Below are 23,254 nucleotides of genomic sequence, written 5' to 3'. Positions count from 1 at the left end.
ATATCCTATAAATTTTTATATTTGAATTAAAATTAATACATTTTAATTATATTAGGATTACTATTGATTTTTTCCATTTTAGTTTTATAACTATTCTAAATTCAAATTTTATATATTTTTTAAAAAATATAACAAAATAATAAAAATTTAGATCAAAACAAAAAGGTACATGGCCACTTAGAAATTAAACATAGCCGTGTGAAAACATGATCGTATATAATTGTACATGAACAATTATAATTGTATTTTCTAGATCAGCTGCTACATCAACAATTTTCGTTAATTTTTTTTAACAGTGAGATCAAAATTGATTGAAATTATTTATAACGATACTAAAATCAATAATTTTTTTTTATGTTATGACCAAAATTGATAAATTTTACATTGAAACCAAAATTGATTTTTTTCCTTTATTTCATATTTTAGTTTTAATAGAGTAAATTATATAACATCCCTTGTTTTAGTAAAAATACACAATATACCTTGTATTTATTTTATTTATTGAGTATCATTTTACTAAAATACAAGGGATGTTATATAATTTACTTTTTTTTTTTTTTTCTTTTTTTTTTTTTAAACTTCAACTGCTACCACTACTTAATGCAGATCTACTTCTACGGTTTCATTCAGACATTTTATGCAAACAAATTGCTGACCACATAAATTTTAGACAAGAAAAATCACATCCATGCCTCTTATTATCATTATTATGAATAAGCCATATAAAGGGTGTGGTAAATATGCATCATATAATATCATATCATTCATAACAAGAACAACATTTCCTACTGGTAATAGCATGCATACCTTAGATTGGATAGAACCAGACAAGCCTTTTCAAGGAAGATATCCTTTGCTTTTCAGACTTTCCACAGCATCCTTAATGATTTGATCCATGGGAATGAATTCCAAACCCAAATCCATCAGCTTCTTCGACGCATTCTTCGCCCTTAATAGTCCCGGGGTGGTATCCTCTGGCAACCTACAAAATGTAAATAATAAACACACACATTGAAAGCAGATTTTTCATCCGACTATGAGATTGGGGTATAGCCTCTAATAGAACTGTTAAACGAATCGAGGAGCTCAGCTCGGCTCATTTATAGAGATAAAAAGCTCAAAAATTATTATTTCTATAAACGAGCCAAGAGCTCGGCTCACGGGAAGCTTTATTGAGATCGCTAGTGATGATAAATTTATATTATTTTATATATTAATATAATATACTATCTTTGTCCAACTCTAAGGGTTACATTTATTTTCTGCGTATCGATATTTGAATATCAATTATTATAATCAAGGAAAACTGACAAAAAAATACTTCAATTAGTGCTTTATAGTACTAATAGAATATTTCTACAAATAATTATACCAATATAAGAATATTTTTAATGTTATATAATGACGCATAAGGTAAAAGTAACCCTTAGAAACGGAGGAAGTATTATTTTTTATAACAAAATTTGTATTTATTAATAAAAATTAAATATTTTATTATAACAAATTATGAATAAAATTAGAATATTAAAAAACTTATAAAATATGTATAAAATTTGAGCCGAATCAAGCTCAAGTTTGAGCCTTATGAGTCATGCTTGAGCTTAACAAGCCGAGTTCGAGCCACTATTTTAGCTTGAACTCTTAATGAGTCGAGCCGAGCTTGTACTGTTAACAAGTTCGAATAAAGTTCGAACAACAAATACTTAAACTCGCCCGACTTATTTACCAGCTCTAGCTGCTAATTGCACAAACAATGAATGTAAAAAACGAAGTACATGAAAATAAACAGAATAACTTTCTTGTCTTCTTCAAATATTTGAATAAGTGTACTAAGTGCATCTAATTCTTACCGGGGCAAATTGTACTCGGGATAAAGTTCAGCCACCTTAGCAGCAAAATCACCATAATGAGAAATAGCTTCAACACACAAGTGCCTTCCTGCAGCTGATTTGTTTTCGTAAACCAGTAGATGCGCAAGAGCCACATCCTTAAAGTGCACAGATCCCATGAAGACATCTTCGTAAATGTCAGTACAGCCTATACATATACAAACATATGCATAAATATACATCCACAAAGAGCCCCAAATAAATATAAGCCCTGGATAGTGTTAATAGAACATTCAAACACATTAGCTGTGGAAAAAATATTCAATAACAAACTTTAGACTACCAGGGATATGAACAGAGGCTATGTATAGAAATTTGTGTAACATGGCTTAAGTTGAATTACCTTTACCTTTTAGAAGGCGGAGTATCATCTCCATGCTTGCGTTAATTGTAGGATTGATAACAGGACCCATCACGGTTCCAGGATTCACCACAACGATATCCAGACCTGTTTCCTCGGCAAATTTCCAAGCAGCCTTTTCAGCCAAGGTTTTAGAGACTGAATACCAAAGCTAACACAGTGAAGGAAACATGGTATTGTTAACTCATAATATACAGAAGACAATTCAGTGATTCAAAAATACACTAGTCTCAAACATTGAAATTGGAATGAATTTTTTGAGACAGGAAAGGAAAAAACTCATCCTAAACTGTATCAGTAACAATCAATTGTGTAACGAATGGACAGTTTGTCCCATTGTTCCAGTAACAATCAATTTAAAAAGCAGTTTGTCCCATTGTGGCAAAATAAAAGCATTGACTTACATTAATGCATTTTGGTCACAAATAAAATATCCGTAAATTGTGACCAACAAAAAAATTACATATGTGTATTTTATTGTGGGATTAGAATTGAAATAAGTTGTTTCTTGTAGGAACAAGCATGCTATGGTGCCAATTGCCATTACTTCATCATTCTACTTTAAACCCTTTCAAATCCATCAAATGAAAACTTCATCTTTTTTGCACTATCATTATCTTTACTTTCTCATTTGAGTAAAAGAGAAGTAAACTTCAAAGTTCAGTTTTGTCGCTAACTACTGAAGTATCATAACTTTACTTTCATATTTAAATGTCATTTAGGGAGTTAGTAACTTAAACAATTAAGTCATATACACGTAAAATGATGATGACGATGATAGACATGTACGAGCATGCACACACTTTAGATAGCAACTACATTGAAAAAAAAAAAAAAAACTACATTGAAGGATGTGGAAAATCTAATCAACTTCTTCAAATCATTTGAGAGATCTAATTTGCAGAGCTGATGAGAAGAAGTCACTAACTTATCAGACTCGGATAGCCTACTTGCTTAATGATTCGCTCCTTCTGGACTAACTTAGCATATATAGCCGAATTTTACTGCACAATTTAGATTCTTGGCCTACCATCAGACACCCTTAGTTCATAATTTAGATGAGAAAACTCATCACACAAGCTTACATCATTTCAAACTTGAATAATATCCTAAATTAATTTTGAAAATTTAGCACCATGATTGAAACGGCAAAAATATGTGCTAACATGACAAGGAGTAAAGTTCCCGTCTTGGACATTACATACTCCTGTCCTAACTGAAAATGCAAAGTACCTCTTAGAACAACTAATTTTGCATCTTAAACATGGTGCATACATATATATATATATATATATGTATGTAACGAATCTATCAACCATTCAAAAAAAAAAAAAACAAAAGATACGATTGATTTAAGAAATTTTTAACCTCATTTTGCTTGCAGTATTCCTCATCAGTCCAGCACTCTTCATCCTTGACCTTATCAGCCGGCCAATTAGGGCTAGGAATGATGGCCGAAATTGAGGAAGTGACAACAACGCGGCGAACCCCGAGCTCTTTGGCCACAGTCAGCACATTAATGGTTCCCTTAATGGCCGGATCTAAGAGTTGCCGCTGGTTTCACAGATACAGCCAGAAATCGATACGTACTTTCTCAAAACCTAGAGAATTTGGGGGATCTATTAGTTAGGGCATTCACCTGAGGATCGTCGACTCGGTCGACAATGCACGGCGAGGCGAGGTGGAAAACACCGGCCGCACCCTTCACTGCGGCGGAAATGGAGGCGCGGTCGAGCAAATCCATCTGGAAAAGACGGAGGCGAGATTCAGCGCCTTCCATGGCTTCCAAGTGCTTGGTTTGTTTGTCATCCTCTAAAAAATCAGAAAAAATAGTTAGATGCAGAAGCTGAATCGTAATCGGGGGCTGAGAAAGGGAGAAGTAGAGAGAGAACCGACCAAGGCTTGTGACGGTGGCGTGGACAGTATAGCCGCGGTGGAGGAGGAGCTGAACAAGCCATGAGCCAATACAGCCGCTAGCGCCTGTGACGCAAACCACTTCCGATTGTGCGTCCGCCATTATCGAAGTCGAAGATGACAGAGGAAGAGGAAGTAGACGGAAACAAGTGATAGCATCGCACCATCTGTTTATGGTAATGTAAGGAAAACGTGTAGGTATTAGTTTTCTAAAATCGATTTTTTTATTTTTATTAATTTTTTTAAAATAATATGAAAATTCGCAGTCGCTGCCGAAAATGCTAATATCTTGGCCGAACTTAATAACTGTAAACTAGGACTAACAGACATTAGTAGAGCTGTTAAATGAACCGACCTGTGCGTGAACTCAGCTTGGTTCGGTTCAATTCGACTTAGTTAAAGCTCGTTCGCGAATGCTAACGAGCTGAGACGAACATCATAAACAAGTTCGTTTGGTTAACGAACGAGCACGAGCTTTGTTCATAAACGTTCGTTTAAATAATAAATTTATTATATATATTATATATACATATAAAATTATAATTTATAAATAAATAATATATAGATAAAATAATTTTAATTTTTTTTTATAATTTTATATATAAACTAAAAAAGAATAAATGAGTTCGAACGAACTAGAACGAGCTTAATCGAACCTAAATGAGCCGAACACGAACACGAGCTCAAACAACAAAAATTCTTAACGAGTCGAGCTCGAACACTACGAACGAGCTCGAAAGCTTAACGAACGAACACGAGCCTTATTCGCGAACGTTAACGAACACTTAACATTTGGCTCGGCTCGGACCTCTAAGAGCTCTAGCATTAGTATGTGTTTTGTCTGTTTGTTAAAGTAAAATTATTATTATAGGGTGTGTTTGTTTGAAGGTTTTTGCAACAACTATATTATTCATCCAAAATTTTTTCCTAAAAATATCAAATTAAACACCTAATTTTTATTTTTTATATTACTATAAAAATTAATTTTACATTCAAAACATCACATCATACAACTATTGATATAACACAGTGAAATTAAAAATGCATAAAGTGCATTTGATTATGATTTCAAACTGTAACTAATTCTTTATTCGTCCCAAAATTATAGTCTTAATTGGATTAATTACGATATTTAAAAAATATTGATATTATATTGATAGTTTATAAAAAATATAGATAAAAGACTTTTTGTCATTGTGAGTGTATTAATGCAAATAGTAGTGGCAATTGTGTAATAAAATTAAAAAAGTAGCGTTAGTTTTATGGTGATATAATTATTTATGGAAATAAGACTATTGTTTGAGACATATAAAAATAATAAACAAAGACTATTATATTGAGACGAAAGAAGTATTATTTTCAATGAAAATACAATTATTATTTTTTTTCCACAAAATATCATATGAAAATAGTATTTAAACAAAAATCTCTAATCAATACTCAAATTCAAACTAATTTCAAACAACAATCAAATAAACCATTAAAAACTCAAAACACTTATTTATTTAATATTTTTAATTTGATGTATTTTTTATATTTGATATGTGAAAATATTCTATATTAAATTATCAATTTTTTATAACTGTGTAAAGTTTATAATGTTTTTATAGTAATGTAAAAAATATTGATATAACACAGTGAAATTAAAAAATTCACATTTTATTTGAATCAAATACAATTGTATTAGCTACGAATCAACAAAACAAAAATGCTTGTATTGTATCCATATCAGGCCGTATAGTTTTTATTTTATTTTATTATAAAATTAAAATTAATTATTTAATTATTTTCTTTTGTCCGTCGGACTTTTTTAATTTTTAATTTTTTATTTTTTTTACCAATATACAAATAAGATTCTATAAGTTGGTATGGTATGTTTTCAGATTACACACAGCACAACAAATCCTTCATTTTCTTGCAAGAATCCGATCAGATTTATATATAGAACAAAGGAACAGTCGATTATCATGCATGTAACCTTGTAATAAGAGTTCGATGTAATGTAAATAGATATTGATTTGATATTTATAATGTAAAATAAATTTAAAATATAATATATAAAAAATTACTTATTTGATTTAATATTTCTTAAAAAAAAAACAGAATTTAAATAATAAAAATATCTGATAAAACTCACAAAAGAACCGAACCGTTCTAAAATTGCAGTGTTAAAAGGGTTTAAGAATCGACAGACATCATATGAATCAGTCACATGTTCTACCTGACTTCCCAATCCCCAAACAGATACATACTAAAAAAGCTATGATCCTCCATAGCCATACTTTATCTCCCTCACAGGATTTCTAACCCACATCTGTTATGTCTTTTTTTTTTAATGTTCAGACCACTGTCATTTTCTATCTTCCCTGACAGCTGATTATTCATAGCTAATCTCTTTACTTATTTTTGTAGCAACGCCAACAAGCTGTTTCTGTTTCTGTATATCTGATCTTCAATGGCGGCTTATAGCAGCAGCAGTTCAAGATCAGTGAGGTATGTCCTAACATTACATTGTCCTAATTCTATACCTTCTGTGTTACAAGTATTTTGAGAAAATTGCGAAACCATGTATATTCATTATCACATTTTTTTTTTTGTATTTATCTCTGTCATAATATATTTAAATGTTCGCAAAAGTCGTTATTTCTGTCATTTGGCCATGCGTGGCCAATGGATAGAAATAGCGCGTTTTGCGAACATGTGAGATATATTTTTTGCCAGCAAGATAAATACATGACCAAAGTAGTAACGGGGTATACACGGGATATTTTTTGTAATTTTCCCCAAGTATTTAGGATATGTTTGTTTGAGAGTTTGGATTTTGAGTTAAGATTTGAATAGTAAAAATTTTGAATTGAAATAGTTGTATGATGTGATATAAATAAGTGTCAGATGTGTGATGTTTTGAACGCAAAATTTGATTTTCAGTACAATATAAAAAATAACAAATAGGTGTTTAATTCGATGTTTTTGAAGAGAAACTATTCGATAAATAGTAGATTTTTGGAAAAATCCCATAATCGAACACACCAATTTTTTCTTTGATTTTGACTTTAACTTATATTGATAAAATTAAGTTCGATCTTCAATAGACGAATCTTATCTTGTTCCTTTATATCAATTTCAATCGACATAGTAATATTCGCAGATTTCACGATGATGTTGATTTTTCCGAATTCCCTATGTCAAATAAGGACAATTCGATCGAAATAATTAAGTACGAGGAAGACAACGACGGTGACGACCGGAAACAAGACATCGACAAGTCATTAAGAGCCAAAGTGTTGTCCCGAGTGTTCTCCGAGGATTATGAGCAAGTAAAGAAAAAGATATACGATCCTCGAGGACCTATCATTCGGCGATGGAATAAGATCTTTCTAGTAGCTTCTCTAGTATCCCTATTTGTTGACCCGTTGTTCTTCTTCTTACCTCTCGTGCATAATCGAAACCTATGCATCGAAATAGGATTCGATCTTGAGGTTGTCCTGACCATCATAAGATCGATAGCTGATGTCTTCTATGTAACACAAATTTACATTCGGTTTCACACCGCCTACGTGGCTCCTTCTTCTCGAGTTTTCGGTAGAGGCGAGCTTGTCATCGACGCTTCCAAAATAGCGTCGAGGTACTTCCGTAACTACTTCTTCGTCGATGCCATTGCCGCGCTTCCTCTGCCTCAGGTTCGTCTTCGTCGACATTTATTTGCATGTTGTTATATAAAATGTATCATTACATATTACTCTTTCTGTTCCAGAACATATAAATTAGTAAATTATTAATAATAAGTTATTATAATATTTTATTATTTTTTTATAATAATAGAGTTGTTGCTATTTTAAAAATATGAATTAATATATATAATTAAAAAAAATTAGAATATATATTTAAATATTTTTAGCATAATATATAGGGATATTAATAGGGATATTAATAAAATATTATATAATACAAAAATAAAAATATATATATTTATTTATAATTAATTTAAATTAATTTTATAAAAAAATATTTGTTTATAGAGAAGAAATAAAAATAAAGGATTTCAAGTGGTTACTACAGATATTAAAAATTTAATTTAATTAATTTATATTTAATAATTGTGTTTATAATGAATAAATTTATTAAAAATAAAAATAGGTTATGAGATGGACAAAAATAATTAAACTAGTTATTTGTGACGGGACAGATGAAATATTATTACAAATTCTCATGCTTTGATATATTGTGTATCGACCATCTCACTTAAAAATTTAATTTGTAAGGATATGCATGATTAACTATATACTACCTCCATTTGACTCTAAGGGTTCTATATTTATTTTTTTGCGTGTTGATATTTAAATATTAATTGTTATATCAAAATATATTACTAAGAAAAAATTGCAAAAATACTTCAATTAGTTTCTTATAATACTAATAGAAAGACATTTGTATAAAAAATTATACAAATATAAAAATATTTTTAATGTTTAATACAATGACGTAAAAGGTAAATATGACTATTCGAGACGGACGGATGGAGTATTATATAATTTTTCAACACATGCAATTAATATACTCAGGAATGGTTAGAGTATTGAATTGGAATTGATACCAACTATGTTTACTATTTCAATCAGCATATGAAAATATAGCAGATAATATATATATTGTGTAAATATACTTTATGTTATTAGATCGATTCTAGTATGTGTTGAATGGACTATTGTCATACGATACTAGTTAATGTACTTTATTTATATTATATATTAACATATATTTTTATTGTTAGTTTTATATATTGTGTTATCACTACTCTGGTAGTGATAACCCATTGTAGTTAGTACAGTAACAACTGTTTAATGCACTCTTACTATTTTTCGCGATTCTATCAATAACTTTGCGATTAAAGTGTAGGTGTTGATTTGGGCCGTCATCCCGACCCTACACGGCTCGACGATGATGAACACGAAAAATGTCCTTCGGTTCATCATCATCTTCCAATACATCCCTCGATTTTTTCTTATTTTCCCGCTTTCCTCACAAATTGTTAAGGCGACCGGCGTTGTTACAGAGACGGCGTGGGCTGGAGCCGCGTATAATCTCATGCTCTACATGTTAGCGAGCCATGTAAGGTTTCGATTTTGCCGTAAAAAAAAAAAAAAAAAAAAAAAAAAAAACTCTCCATTCATTACAACCTTAAATTCTTTCTACTGTTGCTGCTGTCTTAAACATCCAGATTCTCGGCGCTTGCTGGTATCTCCTCTCGATCGAGCGGCAAGAAGCTTGCTGGCGACACGGCTGCGATCGCGAGAATTTTCTGTGTCGGTACGAGTACTTCGACTGTCACAGAGTTCGCGACGTTAGCAGAAATGCGTGGTTTGAGTCGAGCACGATTTCCGAACAATGCGATCCCCGTCGAGGGTTATATCCGTTCGGCATTTACGGCGATGCCGTCACTTCAGACGCGACGTCGGCGGCGTTTTTCAACAAATACTTCTACTGCCTGTGGTGGGGGTTGAAGAACCTCAGGTACGAACTTTTACGCGATTTTTATCGGAGTTTCGAATGTGCTAATGATCGATGCCTTTTGCAGTTCCCTCGGACAAAATCTCGCGGCGACTACTTATGTCGGAGAAATTAGTTTTGCTATCGTTGTAGCGACGCTCGGCCTCGTTCTGTTCGCCCTTCTCATCGGGAACATGCAGGTAAGTTCGAAATCCCGGGCTCGATCGATGTTGTTGATTACCAGTTGCGATCATCCCTTTACGACCAAAAAAAAAAAAAAAATAAAATACTGTCTGCAAAAATTAGCATATTCGGATTTGGTGAGAAAATTAAAAAAATAATATTTTATTGAAAAAGTAAAAAAAAATAAAAAAATAGTTGAGAATATTTTTAAAAATTTAGTTAATAATTAAAAGAAATAAAGAGATAGAATGTAATAAAAGTAATGACAATTATGGTAAATAAGTGTTGAATGAATGATACTCTCTCCGTCGTATGTAAACTTATGCTCATTTGATCGAGCACGAATTTAAAAAAAGAAAAAAATGGGTAAAAATAGAAATTTTTTTTTTTTTATAGTAAAGAAAAAGAAGAAAAAAATGGTATGTTTTCACTGAAAATGAAAAAAGAAACGGAAATAAATTTAAATGACAAAAAAAAAAAAGAGAGAGAGAAAAAGTAGAAATAAATTTGGATGACTGAGGGAATAATAGTTAAATATTCAATATTTGACTTTACAAAAATTAGTAATAGATGAACAAAAAAGAAAAGTGATAGTAAATTTAGCGAACTGATGGAGTAACATACTTGTAACAAAAATTAGGAATATATGACGTTAGCTATGTGAACTTTAAATTTCGTCAATAATGTCATTAGTAACGGAAAAAGTGGATTTAGGGACAAAAAATTTCGTTATCAAAATGATATTTTCTTGTAGTAGAACATATTACAGAGTATTCACATGTTCGCAGACGTATCTTCAATCGACAACCGTTCGATTAGAGGAGTGGCGAATCCGGAGAATGGACACCGAGCAATGGATGCACCACCGTCAGCTGCCGCAAGAGCTAAGGCAATTGGTACGAAAATATGACCAATACAAATGGGTGGCGACACGAGGCGTCGATGAGGAAGCTCTCCTCGAAGGACTTCCGTTGGACCTCCGTCGGGACATCAAACGCCATCTCTGCTACGATCTCGTCCGACGGGTCTGTCTTAACCCATACCATCATCTTAAAGTTTCAGTCTTTTTGAAAAAAAATTACTACATTCGTCCAGCTCTAAAGTTCCATTTACTTTTTGCGTGTTGATTTTTAAATATTAATTATTATATAAAAACGTAGTACAAATCAAGGAAAAATGACAAAAATACTTCTATCAGTGTCTTATAATACTATTATAATGATATTTGTGCATAAAAAAAATTTTATACAAATGATATTTTTAATGTTAAATATAATGACGTAAAAGGTAAACGAGACCTTTAAAGCATGTAATAACATAGTCCGTCCGATCGAAAAAACAGGTACCGTTGTTCGACCAAATGGACGAAAGAATGCTTGACGCCATATGCGAGAGGCTCAAACCCGCGCTATGCACGCCGAAAACTTGCCTCGTCCGCGAGGGCGATCCGGTCGATGAAATGCTGTTCGTAATTCGCGGGAACCTCGATTCTTACACGACAAACGGAGGGCGGACGGGGTTTTTTAACTCGTGCAGGATAGGCTCCGGCGACTTCTGCGGGGAGGAGCTGCTGACGTGGGCCCTCGACCCTCGGCCGAGCGTCGTCCTGCCGTCGTCGACGCGGACAGTGCGCGCGATTTCGGAAGTCGAAGCATTCGCGCTGAGCGCGGAGGATCTCAAGTTCGTTGCGGGGCAGTTCCGGCGGCTGCACAGCAAACGGCTGCGGCAAAAATTCCGGTTCTACTCGCACCATTGGCGAGCTTGGGCCGTGTGTTTTATACAGGCGGCGTGGCGGCGGCGTAAGCGGCGGCGGAGCGCGGCGGAGCTCCGAGAATCGGAGAGCGTCGCCGCGGATTGGCTGGCCGACGGTAAGGAGCTTTTGCGGCCGGTTTCGGGTTCAGGTTCAGGCTCCGGAGTTAGGAAAGGGCGTGGCGGAGGGAGTAATAAACATAGGGAGCCGGCGAGGTCTCTGCCGAAGCCGGCTGAGCCGGATTTTTTTTCAGTGGATGATTAGACTCTGATAGTATTGACTCTATTTATTAGTAAGATTTTACGGATTTTATTATTTCAAATTATTTTTTGTTTCAAATCAAATTAAACATCTAATTTTTATTTATTTTATTACACTAAAATACTCTTTACGTTCCAAACAGGTGCAATATTTTGTTTTGGGCACCGATTTTTAGGTGGGTAGTATTAAGTAAAATATTCTCTCCGTCCCAAACAAAGTGCAACATTTGTTTTGGGCACCGTTTTTAGGTGAGTAGTGTTAAGTAGGATAATTTAAAAATTAAGTGATATAATGGAGAGAAAAATGTATATTTTATTTTTTTATTTGAGTAGTGTGATGGGATAACGAGTGAGATAGAGATTAAATATAATTAATTATTTTCTATTTTAAAAATATTGAATGATTTTTGAGACATACCAAAAAGAAAATATTGCAGGGTTTTGAGACAGAAGAGTATAATGTTATATTAAAAAACATCACATCAAATAACTATTTCAATTAAAAATTTTACTATTTAAAATTAAAACCCAAAATCAAAATATCAAAAGTAAACATACTCATATATATATATATATATCATCATATGTATTTCTACTTTCATAAAATATTTGATCAAATATTAATTTTTTTATTTACAAAATATTTTCAAAATTCTAAAATTTAAAAAATCTCCGTCTGAATGAAGCCATTTGTTCGCTTATCAATTATCTTTGTTTATGCTATTTTTCCAAAAAATTTACTATTAATCAAATTTTTTTTAAAATAATATCATATCAAATATTTATTTTTAATTTTCTTATATTATATTAAAAATAAATTTAATATTCAAAATATCACATTAACTCCTATTTAAACCACATCATACAATTCTTCCAATTCAAATTTTTTTACTATTCAAATATCAACTAAAAATCCAAATACCCCAACAAACACACCCTATATATATTTTTGTTTAACCCCATATGGGTGTGTTCGTTTACCAATTTTTTTTACAAATTTCTAATATTCATCATAATTATTTTTTTCTCCAAAAAAATATCAAATCAACACCTATTTAAATCACATCATACAACTATTTCAATTCAAAATTTTTAATATTCAAATCCCAACTCAAAATCCAAACCCTCAAACAAACACATTCTATTTTTTTTTATTTTTTATTTAAAACCCCATATGGGTGAGTTCATCTACCAAAGTTTTACAAATTTCTATTATTTCTCAAATTTTTTTTTCTAAAAATACCAAGTCAAACATTTATTTTTTATTTTTTTTATATCATATTAAAAAATTAATTTTACATTCAAAATATCATGTCAATACATATTTATATTACATTATACAACTATTCAAATTTAAAATTTTTAATTTTCTCAAACTAAAATCCAAACCCTGAACAAACACACCCATAATATATAAATGGTTCGATGACCTGTCCCAGTAGTTTACGTACGCTATATTTGCTCAAACTCTAATTTTTAAAAGTACAATCAATTAATTTTACCAAGATAATGCAAAAAATATATATATAAAAAAAAAAACTCCAATTTCATTTAAATAAGTTCTACCCTCATTCCCATTCTTATAGATAGTATGTTTCTTTTGTCCAAAAATTCTAGATTTTTACTATTTAGATTCTGCGTTCTCTGAAAAAATATATATTTTTTCTTTCACAAAACATCTTATCATACATTATTTTAATACCAAATCCAAACTAAATTTTTTTCAAACCCATCTAAAGAAACATACCCTCGTCCTACCAACATTGTAAAATAAATAAATAAATAAAAACCTCAAATTTCATATAACAAAGATGATGAAAAAAACAACATCAAATGAGTTCTACCCTCATTCACATTCTTAAACATCATTAATAGTCATCATGTCAACATTGTAAAGCAATAAGAGAAAAAAAAAAAAAAAAACAATGCAAGTTTTATAGCAAGTCAAAGCAAGGCCAAATTCATGAAAGAGATCTTTTATGGTTTACCTTATCCCATCCTCAAATCTTCAGGAAAGACATCGCACATTATAAATGTCATTACTTCGTCTATCGAACAAAATGTCTCCCCGAAAATAGTATGCTTGTAACACTACAACAGAATTTTCACAAAATCGACTATTAGGCCAAATATGATGCACATTATAATATGTTCAATTTCATGTAAGAAAGCGCAATAAATTGATTACCTTGTCTCCGGATTCTGAATCATTTGACTTGTACTGCTCGACTATCCAGTTCCCTAATCGTTTGCTGATGGTTAAGTAGCTTCTTCTCTCAAGATGGACGGGATTGAAAATCTGAACCATTGGCATTTTTGCGACATGTTCATCCACTGGGAGAATCCTAGTACTCACTTCAAATTCACGCACCGTTGATTCATATCTCGTTATGTTTCCGCTATCAACCTATTGCACCATTATTAGAACATATAATAATAATAAGCTAGAACAGTATAAAATAATTCACCCATGGTTTATGAAAATTACACGGAACCCTCTGGTCGTGTTCTTTTGTGAATTTTACCGCATGTTTTTACTATTCAGATTTTTTTTTTCTCCAAAAATATCATATCAAACAATTACTTTTATTTTTTTTATATTATACTACGAATTTATTTTATATTTAAAACATCACATCAACCTCTATTTATATCACATCAAACAAATATTCAAATTTAACTTTTTACTATTAAAAAATCCAAACCCAAAATCTAAAACCCACAAACGAACATTGTTTAAAACTTATGTCAGACTTTTTTATGATTTCAAAAATCACCCCTTTTCATTATCACTATTAACTAATGGTGGAAAAAAGGTTAAATGCAAAATTTTTGAAATTATAAGAAAATTGACACAATTTTTAAATATAATAGGGATTTTCGTACAATTTTTATAAACCACAGATGGATTTTATGATGTTTTGCCTAATAATAATAATAATAATATTAACTTGTATATATTATATGTAGTGAAGTATGTACCTCGGTCATCTCTAGTATATAGCAATTCAGAGGTTCAGTACGTTGGAAAAGTCGAAAAAATATTCTCCACGTTTTTTCAACTTCGGGCGAGGATGAGTTTGTATCAAAAGAACCATGGACCTCCTACAAAATAAATATGTGACAGATATAAATCATTAGGTACTTCATTGGTAAAGAAAGAGAATCTAATGAAAGAAAAAAAAAAATTATATTATCTCTAAATTTTTGTTTATCCTTTTATCCAGCTGATCATATTGGCTATGATAACAATTTGGAGTATACTAAAATAAAAATTCTATGTTTAAACATCATACTAAAATGAAAATTCAACATCTATGCTTATATGTTCTTTTGAGTAAAAGAACATATCCTAAGACATGCCAAGCATTTCATATAATATATTTCATTGGATTAAAGTAACTAAAATGTAAGATGGAATTTAGAATAAAACTTTTAACCTATTCTTATACCATCATATGTCTATCATATGTTAAATTGTGTCCTAGTTATTTATTTATTTATTTATTTATTTATTTATTATTATTATTATTATTATTATTATTATTATTATTATTATTATTGTTATTATTATTATTATTATATTTTCCTTTCTTGTTTAGAATAAATATAGAAAGTTGGGCACTCGTTATTTTTGGTTTCAACATTAAACATGAATATTTTTTAGAGAAATTAATGGAAAATAATAGAGAGAATATAGTTAGATAAATTTAGTTGCTCGTAATAAGGATAAAAATTACATACCAAAGGTTCAATTACTTGCGTGGGGAACAAACTCGTATATGGCCAATCATTGAGATAGGTAGCAGAATCTCCCGATGGCATATTGTCTTCGGTCTTTCACAATACATCGAAATTTACATAGTTATTCATAGGAAATTTTGATAAGTACACAACTTCTCATTTTTCAAATATTTATAGGTAAAACGGATAATTGTTCACCCAAATTTCAAATCAACATGATTTGTGTTTAAAGTTTTACCAAACGAAAAATAAAAAAAAAATATGTAAATGATTCAATTTAAATTCCATACCAATATATTTGTATAATAAAAATTTAGAAAACTATAATGAAAGAACATTAGATTCAATAAAAATATTATAATATACTACCTCCGTCCCAAAAGAAGAGTATCATTAGCTTTTTGCGTAATAATATTTGAATATAAATTATTATATCAATACGTAGTACAAATTAAGAGAGAAAGACAAAAACACCTCTATTAGTCTCTTATAATACAAATACAATGACATTGTTGAGTAAATTATACAAATATAATGATATTTTTAATATTAAATATAATGACGTAAAAGACAAATGGAAGGAAAATAATATATTTGACATAAATATTGAAAACAATCAACCAAAGAAAGATAGAAGATGACAAACCCAAGAATTTGCCGATGAGAAAGCTGGAGATCGAGGCGAGCCCATTGTTGTTGTTTCTACAATGAAACAAGATCATCTACATTATTACATATTCATCATGTTGGGAAAATACCGGAAAAAGACCAAATGGAAACAAAAGTCAGATTCGATGTATTCCTTAAGTGTGTTCACGCCTAAGCAGGGTGTTCAAATTGTTCCACTAAAACCTTTCTCTTCAATCAATTCTCTTTTGTGCCAAAGTACGATAATGATAACCACCAATAAACAAAGGAAATAATAAGATGAGACACCAAAACTTTTAACGTGGAAAACTCCTTCAAAGTGAAGGATAAATCCACTATATCAAAAAGTTCGTACAATCAAAGATAATCACAACCAAAAGGGCTATCAAATTCCACACCCAATTACAAGAATCGAACCCCAATCACAAGAGATCTCCCAACTACTAACAATCCATTCTAATCCCCAACCAATAAGATTTAAAATCGAATCCAAACAAACAGTGAGAAATCAACGATACTAAAAGGAACATCCGAAGATGACGAGACCGTTGATCGGAACCGAGTTGAAGAAACTTTCTCTTACTTGCCAATTCTCTCGCGTGCGTGGATAACGATTGTCTCTCTCAAACTCTGCGCCCAATTGACCCCTCTCCAAACTATGACGGTTATGGCAACAATTGGCAAAAATGGACTCTTAATTTTTTTTGGGCTAACTTGAATTGTTGGGCTTCCTACACATAGAAGGAACCAAAACCCAACAATTCTCCTAATTCTAACTATGTGGAGGAGGCAACCAACCCTGCAGCCATCATGCAGAATTCGAACTTGTCTCTTGGAAGACTTTTTTAGTGCATATATCCGCACCATTTTCATCTGTGTGGATTTTATCAACTTCAATCAACTTAGAATCCAAAATCTCTCGAATCCATTGATATCTTGTATCAATATGTTTCGATCTCTCATGAAATGTCGGATTTTTGCTAAGATGAATCACACTTTGATTGTCGCAATACAAAATGTACTTTTGTTGAGCGAAACCGATTTCACTCACAAACGTCTTCAACCATAATAACTCATTGTAAGCTTCGGTAGCAGCAATAAACTCCGCCTCGGTGGAAGAGAATGCAACACATTTCTGCAATTGGGACTGCCATGAAATAGCTCCCCCTGTATTAGTTATCAAGTATCCAGAAGTAGACTTCTATTATCAAGATCTTCGGCCATATCAGAATCTGTATAACCAACAAGCTCCCGTTTATCAGTACCAAAGCACAACCTCATACTTGAAGTTCCCCGAAGATATTTCAGAATCCACTTCAATGCACTCCAATGCTCTTTGCCAGGATTCGACATGAATCGACTGACAGCACCAACTGCGTGAGCTATGTCCGGCCGAGTACACACCACCATGGCGTACATCAAACTTCGAACTGCTGAGGCATAAGGAATCCGTTGCATATCTTCCTAATCTTTCTAAGTAGAAGGACACTGCTTCACACTCAATTTAAACGAAGCAGCAAGCAGGGTAGAAGTAGCTTTGGCCTTGTCCATGTTGAACGCTGCAACACTTTTTTGATATATTTTTCTTGGGATAACCATAACTTTTTCTCTTCCCTATTCCGAGAAATATACATCCCAAGAACACTTCTAGCTGGCCACAAATCCTTTATGGCAAAATGCTTGCTCAACTATTTCTTCAAAATATTTATTTTCGAGGTTGAAGAGCCTACTGTGAGCATATAATCTACATAAATAAGTAAGATGATAACATCAGTACCTGAGAACCACTGCACGAAGACACAAGGGTCGGCATCAGTTTTCTTGTACTCTTGTTGAATCATAACAGATTCGAATTTCTTGTACCACTGCCTCGGGGCCTGTTTAAGCCCATACAAACTCTTTTTCAATCAACATACATGGTTCTCCTTCCATTTCACCACAAAATCTCTAGGTTGCTCCATATAAATTTCTTCTTCTAGGTTACCGTGAAGAAAAACCGTCTTGACATCCATTTGCTCCACTTCTAAGTCAAGACAAGCAGCCAGACCCAATATAACACGAATAGAATTCATCTTGAAAACCGGTGAAAAAATCTTTTCAAAACCAACACCATATTTCTGACTAAAGCCCTTCACAACAAGTCTGACTTTGTATCGATGAGAGGATGAGCGTTCTTCATGCTTCACCTTATAGATCCACCTATTTTTCAAGGTCCTTCTATCACTTGGAAGCTCAACCAACTCATACGTGTCATCAGCATATAGGGATTGCATTTCATCTTTCATAGCAACAATCCATTTTTCTTTTTCAGGACTCTGAACGACTTCTTCATAATCCTCAGGCTCTCCATTCTCGGTCAAGAGCACATACTCCGTAGATGAATACCTAGTGGAGAGTTGTCTATCCCGGGTAGACCTTCTCAATGAAGATTCTGGCATATCCATCAAATTCTCAGAGTAATCCGGACAAACATCAACACCATCAATAGCATCATCGCCGACAAACTGATTTTCATCACCACCCAATTTTGGTGTAAGAACTCGATCCAAATAAATCAAGTCTTTATTTTGAACATTTGACTTATGGTTTGTCTCAATGTCCTCAATCGTTTGATCCTCCATGAATACAACATCACGGCTTCTGACAAGTTTTTTCTCAATAGGATCGTAACACCTATAGCCAAATTCATCATCACCATAACCAATAAAAATGCACTGTCGAGTCTTAGCATCCAACTTGGATCCTCATCCTTAGGCAGATGAACAAAACACTTGTATCTGAAAATTCTGATGTGATCATAAAATACTCTTTTTCCATACCAAACTCTCTCAAGTACATCTGTCTGCAAAGCCACTGTAGGAATCAGATTAATAATGCGAGCAACTAAATATAAAGCCTCACCCCAAAAATGTTGAGGCAATTTAGCATTCGTCGCACACATCTGACTCTCTCTATCAATGTTCTATTCATCTTTTATGCCAAGCCATTTAGTTGCGGAGTTTTAGGAGCCGTCTTCTGATGTCGAATACATTGCTTTTGACAATAAGCATCAAACGGTCCACGATATTCACCTTCATTATCGGTCCTGATGTACTTCAATTTCTTACCTATTTTTCTCTAAACAAAAAACATGAAACTCAACAAAAGCATCAAGAACGTGATCCTTCGATTTCAACACTCGAACACATAATTTTCTTGAGTGATCATCAATGAAGGTAACAAAATAAACTGCACCTCCGAAAGATTTTATCTTCAAAGGACCGCACACATCTGAATGGATCAATTCAAGAATATCTCTTTTCCTCGTAGGAGGGTGATGGACAAAGGAAACCCGTCTTTGCTTTCCCATAAGGCAATGTGAACACTTATCAAGCTGAGCACGTCTAACACCAGGGATTAGATTCTTTCTCGCCAAAGTATTGAGTCTTTTCTCACTAATGTGACTCAATCTCCTATGCCATAAGCTCGAAGAACTTCCATTCTGAACTGCTTTAATACCATTCACATAAATAATAGCATGAAACCAATATAAATTGGACTTTTTCTTACCCTAAGCAATTATCATAGAACCTTTGGTAATCTTCCATTTTTCATCACTGAAATGGCAAGAATATCCATCATCATCCAACCTACCAGTGGAGACTAGATTCAGTCGAACATCGGGAGCATGCCTCACATCCTTCAGCACTAGTGTGTATCCACTACTAGTATCCAGACACACTGTTCCTGTGTCTACTACTTTCGCCTAGCCATCATTTCCTATCTTCAAGACTCCAAAGTCTCCCAGAGTATATGATGTGAATAAATCCCTATTGGCAATCACATGGAATGCAACTCCAACATCCATAAGCCAACTAGTCTCATTTTGGGTAAGATGAATTCCCTCTTCCTCATACACAATGACGAGATCCTCCGGCATTGTCGTATTCACACGGTCATTGCTCCTATCATCATATTTCTGCTCATACTTGTTGTCCTTGCCTTTCTGCTCTTTTTTCAACTTGAAATAATACCTTTTGATGTATCCCCATTTGCCACAATAATGACACTCAAGGTCTCTGTATTTTGGCTTCGACTTACTTCTTCTTCGACTCTTTTCTCGATTCCCATGATCTCGGCCTATATTCCAACTTCTCCCCCTATTATTCGTAACTAGGATCTCCGAATAAGAAGATGAAGTGCCAAGAGTCTTTCTCCTCACCTCTTCATTCAAAATGACACTTTTGATAAACTCCCAAGTGACTATCTCATCGGGCGCATAATTAGGCAAAGAGACTCTAAAACCTTCCAATGAATCTGGAATAGTATTAAGTAGCCACAAACCAAGTACCTCATAATCAAACTTCACTCCCATGCCTAACAGATGATCAAAACATCCTTGAAACTCATTTATGTGATCGGAAATGGACTTGCTCTCATGATAACTCAATCACATAGCCTGCTTGAGTAGAAACAACTTAATGTTTTGGCATTGTTCTCATTCACAATGTGATTCAAAACATTGTCTTCTACCCATTGCCTTATGAAACCTTGTACTTGTCGATGCTCCAATTTTCAATCTGCATCACTAGTTTCAGTATCAGGCTTTGCCGCAGAAAACATTGGCCCGTGTAACTTCTTCACATATAGAAGATCAATTATCTTCCATTTTCCAAACATGATAGTTTGTTCCATCTAAGCAAACCATTCTTCCCAAGTTCACATCCATCTTTCAATAGTAAATAACACTCCCAAACAACCTTGCTCTGATACCACTTTATGTTGGGAGAATACCGGAAGAAGACCAAATGGAAACAAAAATCAGATTCGATGTATTCCTTAAGCGTGGTCACGCCTAAGCAGGGTGTTCAAACTGTTCCCAAAACCTTTCTCTTCAATCTATTCTCCTTTGTGCCAAAGTACGATAATGATAACCACCAATAAACAACGGAAATAATAAGATGAGACACCAAAACTTTTAACGTGGAAAACTCCTTCAAAGTAAAGGATAAAAACCACGAGGTCTATCACCCAACCCAAGGCAAAATCCACTATATCAAAAAGTTCGTACAATCAAAGATAACCACAACCAGAAGGGCTATCAAACTCCACACCCAATTACAAGAATCGAACCCCAATCACAAGAGATCTCCCAACTACTAACAACTCATTCCAATCCCCAACCAATAAGATTCAAAATCGAATCCCAACAAATAGTGAGAAATCAACGATACCAAAAAGAACATCCGAAGATGACGAGACCGTTGATCGGAACCGAGTTGAACAAACTCTCTTTTGCTTACCGATTCTCTCGCGTGCGTGGATAACGATTGTCTCTCTCAAATCCTACGCCTAATTGACCCCTCTCCCAACTATGATGGCTAGGGCAACAATTGACAAAAGTGAGCTCTTAATTCTTTTTTGGCTAACTTAAATTGTTGGACTTCTTACATATAGAAGGAACCCAAACCTAACAATTCTCCCACTTCTGACTATGTGGAGGAGGCAACCAACCCTGCAGCCATCATGCAGAACTCGAACTTGTCTCTTGAAAGACTTTTAGTGCACATATCCGCACCATTCATTGGCTACCGATGTATTTCTTTTGTGTGCGACTGTTTGTTTAAATTCAATTTACAATGAATGACAACATATTCTTCTTTTATCAACAATTATGGGCAATGAAAACTACATATGTTGTGCCTATTGCAAAATGTTGTGACAATTGAAAATTTTCACATTGACAAATTAAATAAGAATCAAATACTCTTTTTCTTTTTTTTTTTTTTGTCAATTTTCTTTTAGATTCTTAATTACTTCTCATTTGTCAAAGTGTTCTAGAAAATGGGGTAACGGGTGTTTGAGTAATTTATAGTAAGGGACGTTTGGTATAGAGAATGAAATTGTAAAAAAATGAGACTAGAGAATGAAATTGCAAAGAGAAAAAAGATTTGACATAGAATGAGAATTAATTCTTTACTTTGGTAAAACAAATAATTCAGTTGAAAAATGTAAAAAGATGCAGCTATCAAGAGAAGTTTTAACAATTGAGAATCTATGAGAAGTATTTTTTGTCACCTTTTTTTTTTTGTTTAGATAATAAATTAGTTACAATATTTGTAAGATTAAATTTTAGTGTAATTTTTAAAAAATCGTAAGAATTAAATATTTAAAATATAAATTAAATATAATATTTTGTAAAATCGAAATAATATAATTTTAAAAAATATTAAAATAATTAAATATACTGCATCAATATTCAATTCTCTGCATTTTCTGTTTGTGACAGAGAAATGAAATAAGAGAATAAGAAATGATTTATTTCTCAACGGTCAATTCTCTTGCTCAACCAGACAAACGAAATGAGACTTTTCATTTCTCTAATCTCATTTATTTGTACCAAACACACTCTGACTATCTGAAAAGAATATAATTTGAAGCAAATTATTGTTTTCCTTTGTGTTTGATGACAAAAGAAAACAATAATTATAATCAGTGGTTTTTTTTTTTTTCTTAACAGATGGTAGTGTGTATTGAGGAATCTCATTATTCTATAGCCGAAGTTAAAAAATATGTAACTAAAATGTCGACACCTTAAAATAATAAGATGATATAAATTATGCAAAGGATCTCGTATGAATTCAATTTAGCTCTTAATATTTAAAATATGAAAGATAGATAAACCAAATTCACCGTAAGTCCTTCGTTTGTTCGGGCTCCACCACAACAACTGTTTCACTCTACCACCTTCAAATTGCCACAAACAAAAAATCTATAAATATTCTCAAAAAAAAAAAAAATAGTCTCGATGTCTTGAACGCACGCCAAATGAATACCAACAAAATTTCTTCTCACGCTAGAAGAAGAAATTGAAACAGCTAGAAGAAGAAATTGAAATGATTATCGTCTCCACACATGCTTACCTTTGAGATCTAGGTTTCTCGGTTTGAATCGGCGCAGAGGCAGCCAAGTTGATTTATAAAGGGGTAGGGTTTGGTTGTGTTGGGCCGAAATATATTTTGGGCTCTTGAGACAACTC

General features: G+C 32.8%; 3 protein-coding genes across 4 annotated transcripts; 1 reads left to right on the top strand and 2 right to left on the bottom strand.

Moving 5' to 3' along the window:
* Nucleotides 1-664: 664 nt before the first annotated feature.
* Nucleotides 665-4,334, bottom strand: LOC127239442 (cinnamoyl-CoA reductase 1). 2 transcript variants are annotated; one of them, XM_051257597.1, is made up of 6 exons: nt 4,147-4,334; nt 3,890-4,062; nt 3,619-3,804; nt 2,233-2,401; nt 1,851-2,037; nt 665-982 (listed from the first exon to the last, which is right to left on the bottom strand). In XM_051257597.1, exons 1-6 carry the CDS (start codon nt 4,265-4,267, stop codon nt 838-840), a joined length of 981 nt encoding a protein of 326 aa, XP_051113554.1. In that variant the 5' UTR covers nt 4,268-4,334; the 3' UTR covers nt 665-837. The 2 variants fall into 2 exon arrangements, with proteins under 2 accessions (XP_051113554.1, XP_051113555.1); XM_051257598.1 differs by having other exon boundaries at nt 2,239-2,401.
* A 2,152-nt stretch (nt 4,335-6,486) lies between these two features.
* Nucleotides 6,487-11,978, top strand: LOC127239247 (protein CNGC15b). Its single transcript, XM_051257317.1, has 7 exons — nt 6,487-6,657; nt 7,313-7,844; nt 9,061-9,273; nt 9,383-9,675; nt 9,740-9,851; nt 10,623-10,859; nt 11,177-11,978. The coding sequence occupies exons 1-7, from the start codon at nt 6,620-6,622 to the stop codon at nt 11,846-11,848; spliced, it is 2,097 nt and encodes a 698-aa protein (XP_051113274.1). The 5' UTR covers nt 6,487-6,619; the 3' UTR covers nt 11,849-11,978.
* Nucleotides 11,979-13,639: 1,661 nt separating this feature from the next.
* On the bottom strand, nt 13,640-23,236 carry LOC127239249 (uncharacterized). The gene is made up of 7 exons (XM_051257319.1): nt 23,139-23,236; nt 22,909-22,962; nt 16,235-16,290; nt 15,589-15,681; nt 14,827-14,949; nt 14,033-14,251; nt 13,640-13,935 (listed from the first exon to the last, which is right to left on the bottom strand). Exons 3-7 carry the CDS (start codon nt 16,277-16,279, stop codon nt 13,834-13,836), a joined length of 582 nt encoding a protein of 193 aa, XP_051113276.1. The 5' UTR covers nt 16,280-16,290; nt 22,909-22,962; nt 23,139-23,236; the 3' UTR covers nt 13,640-13,833.
* Between the last annotated feature and the right edge of the window lie 18 nt (nt 23,237-23,254).

This window comes from Andrographis paniculata, unplaced genomic scaffold, assembly GCF_009805555.1.
Source record: "Andrographis paniculata isolate CXL003 unplaced genomic scaffold, ASM980555v1 Contig77END, whole genome shotgun sequence".
NCBI lineage: Eukaryota > Viridiplantae > Streptophyta > Magnoliopsida > Lamiales > Acanthaceae > Andrographis > Andrographis paniculata.
Note: the sequence above shows the minus strand (reverse complement) of the source record. Positions and strands in the feature narration are given on the sequence as shown.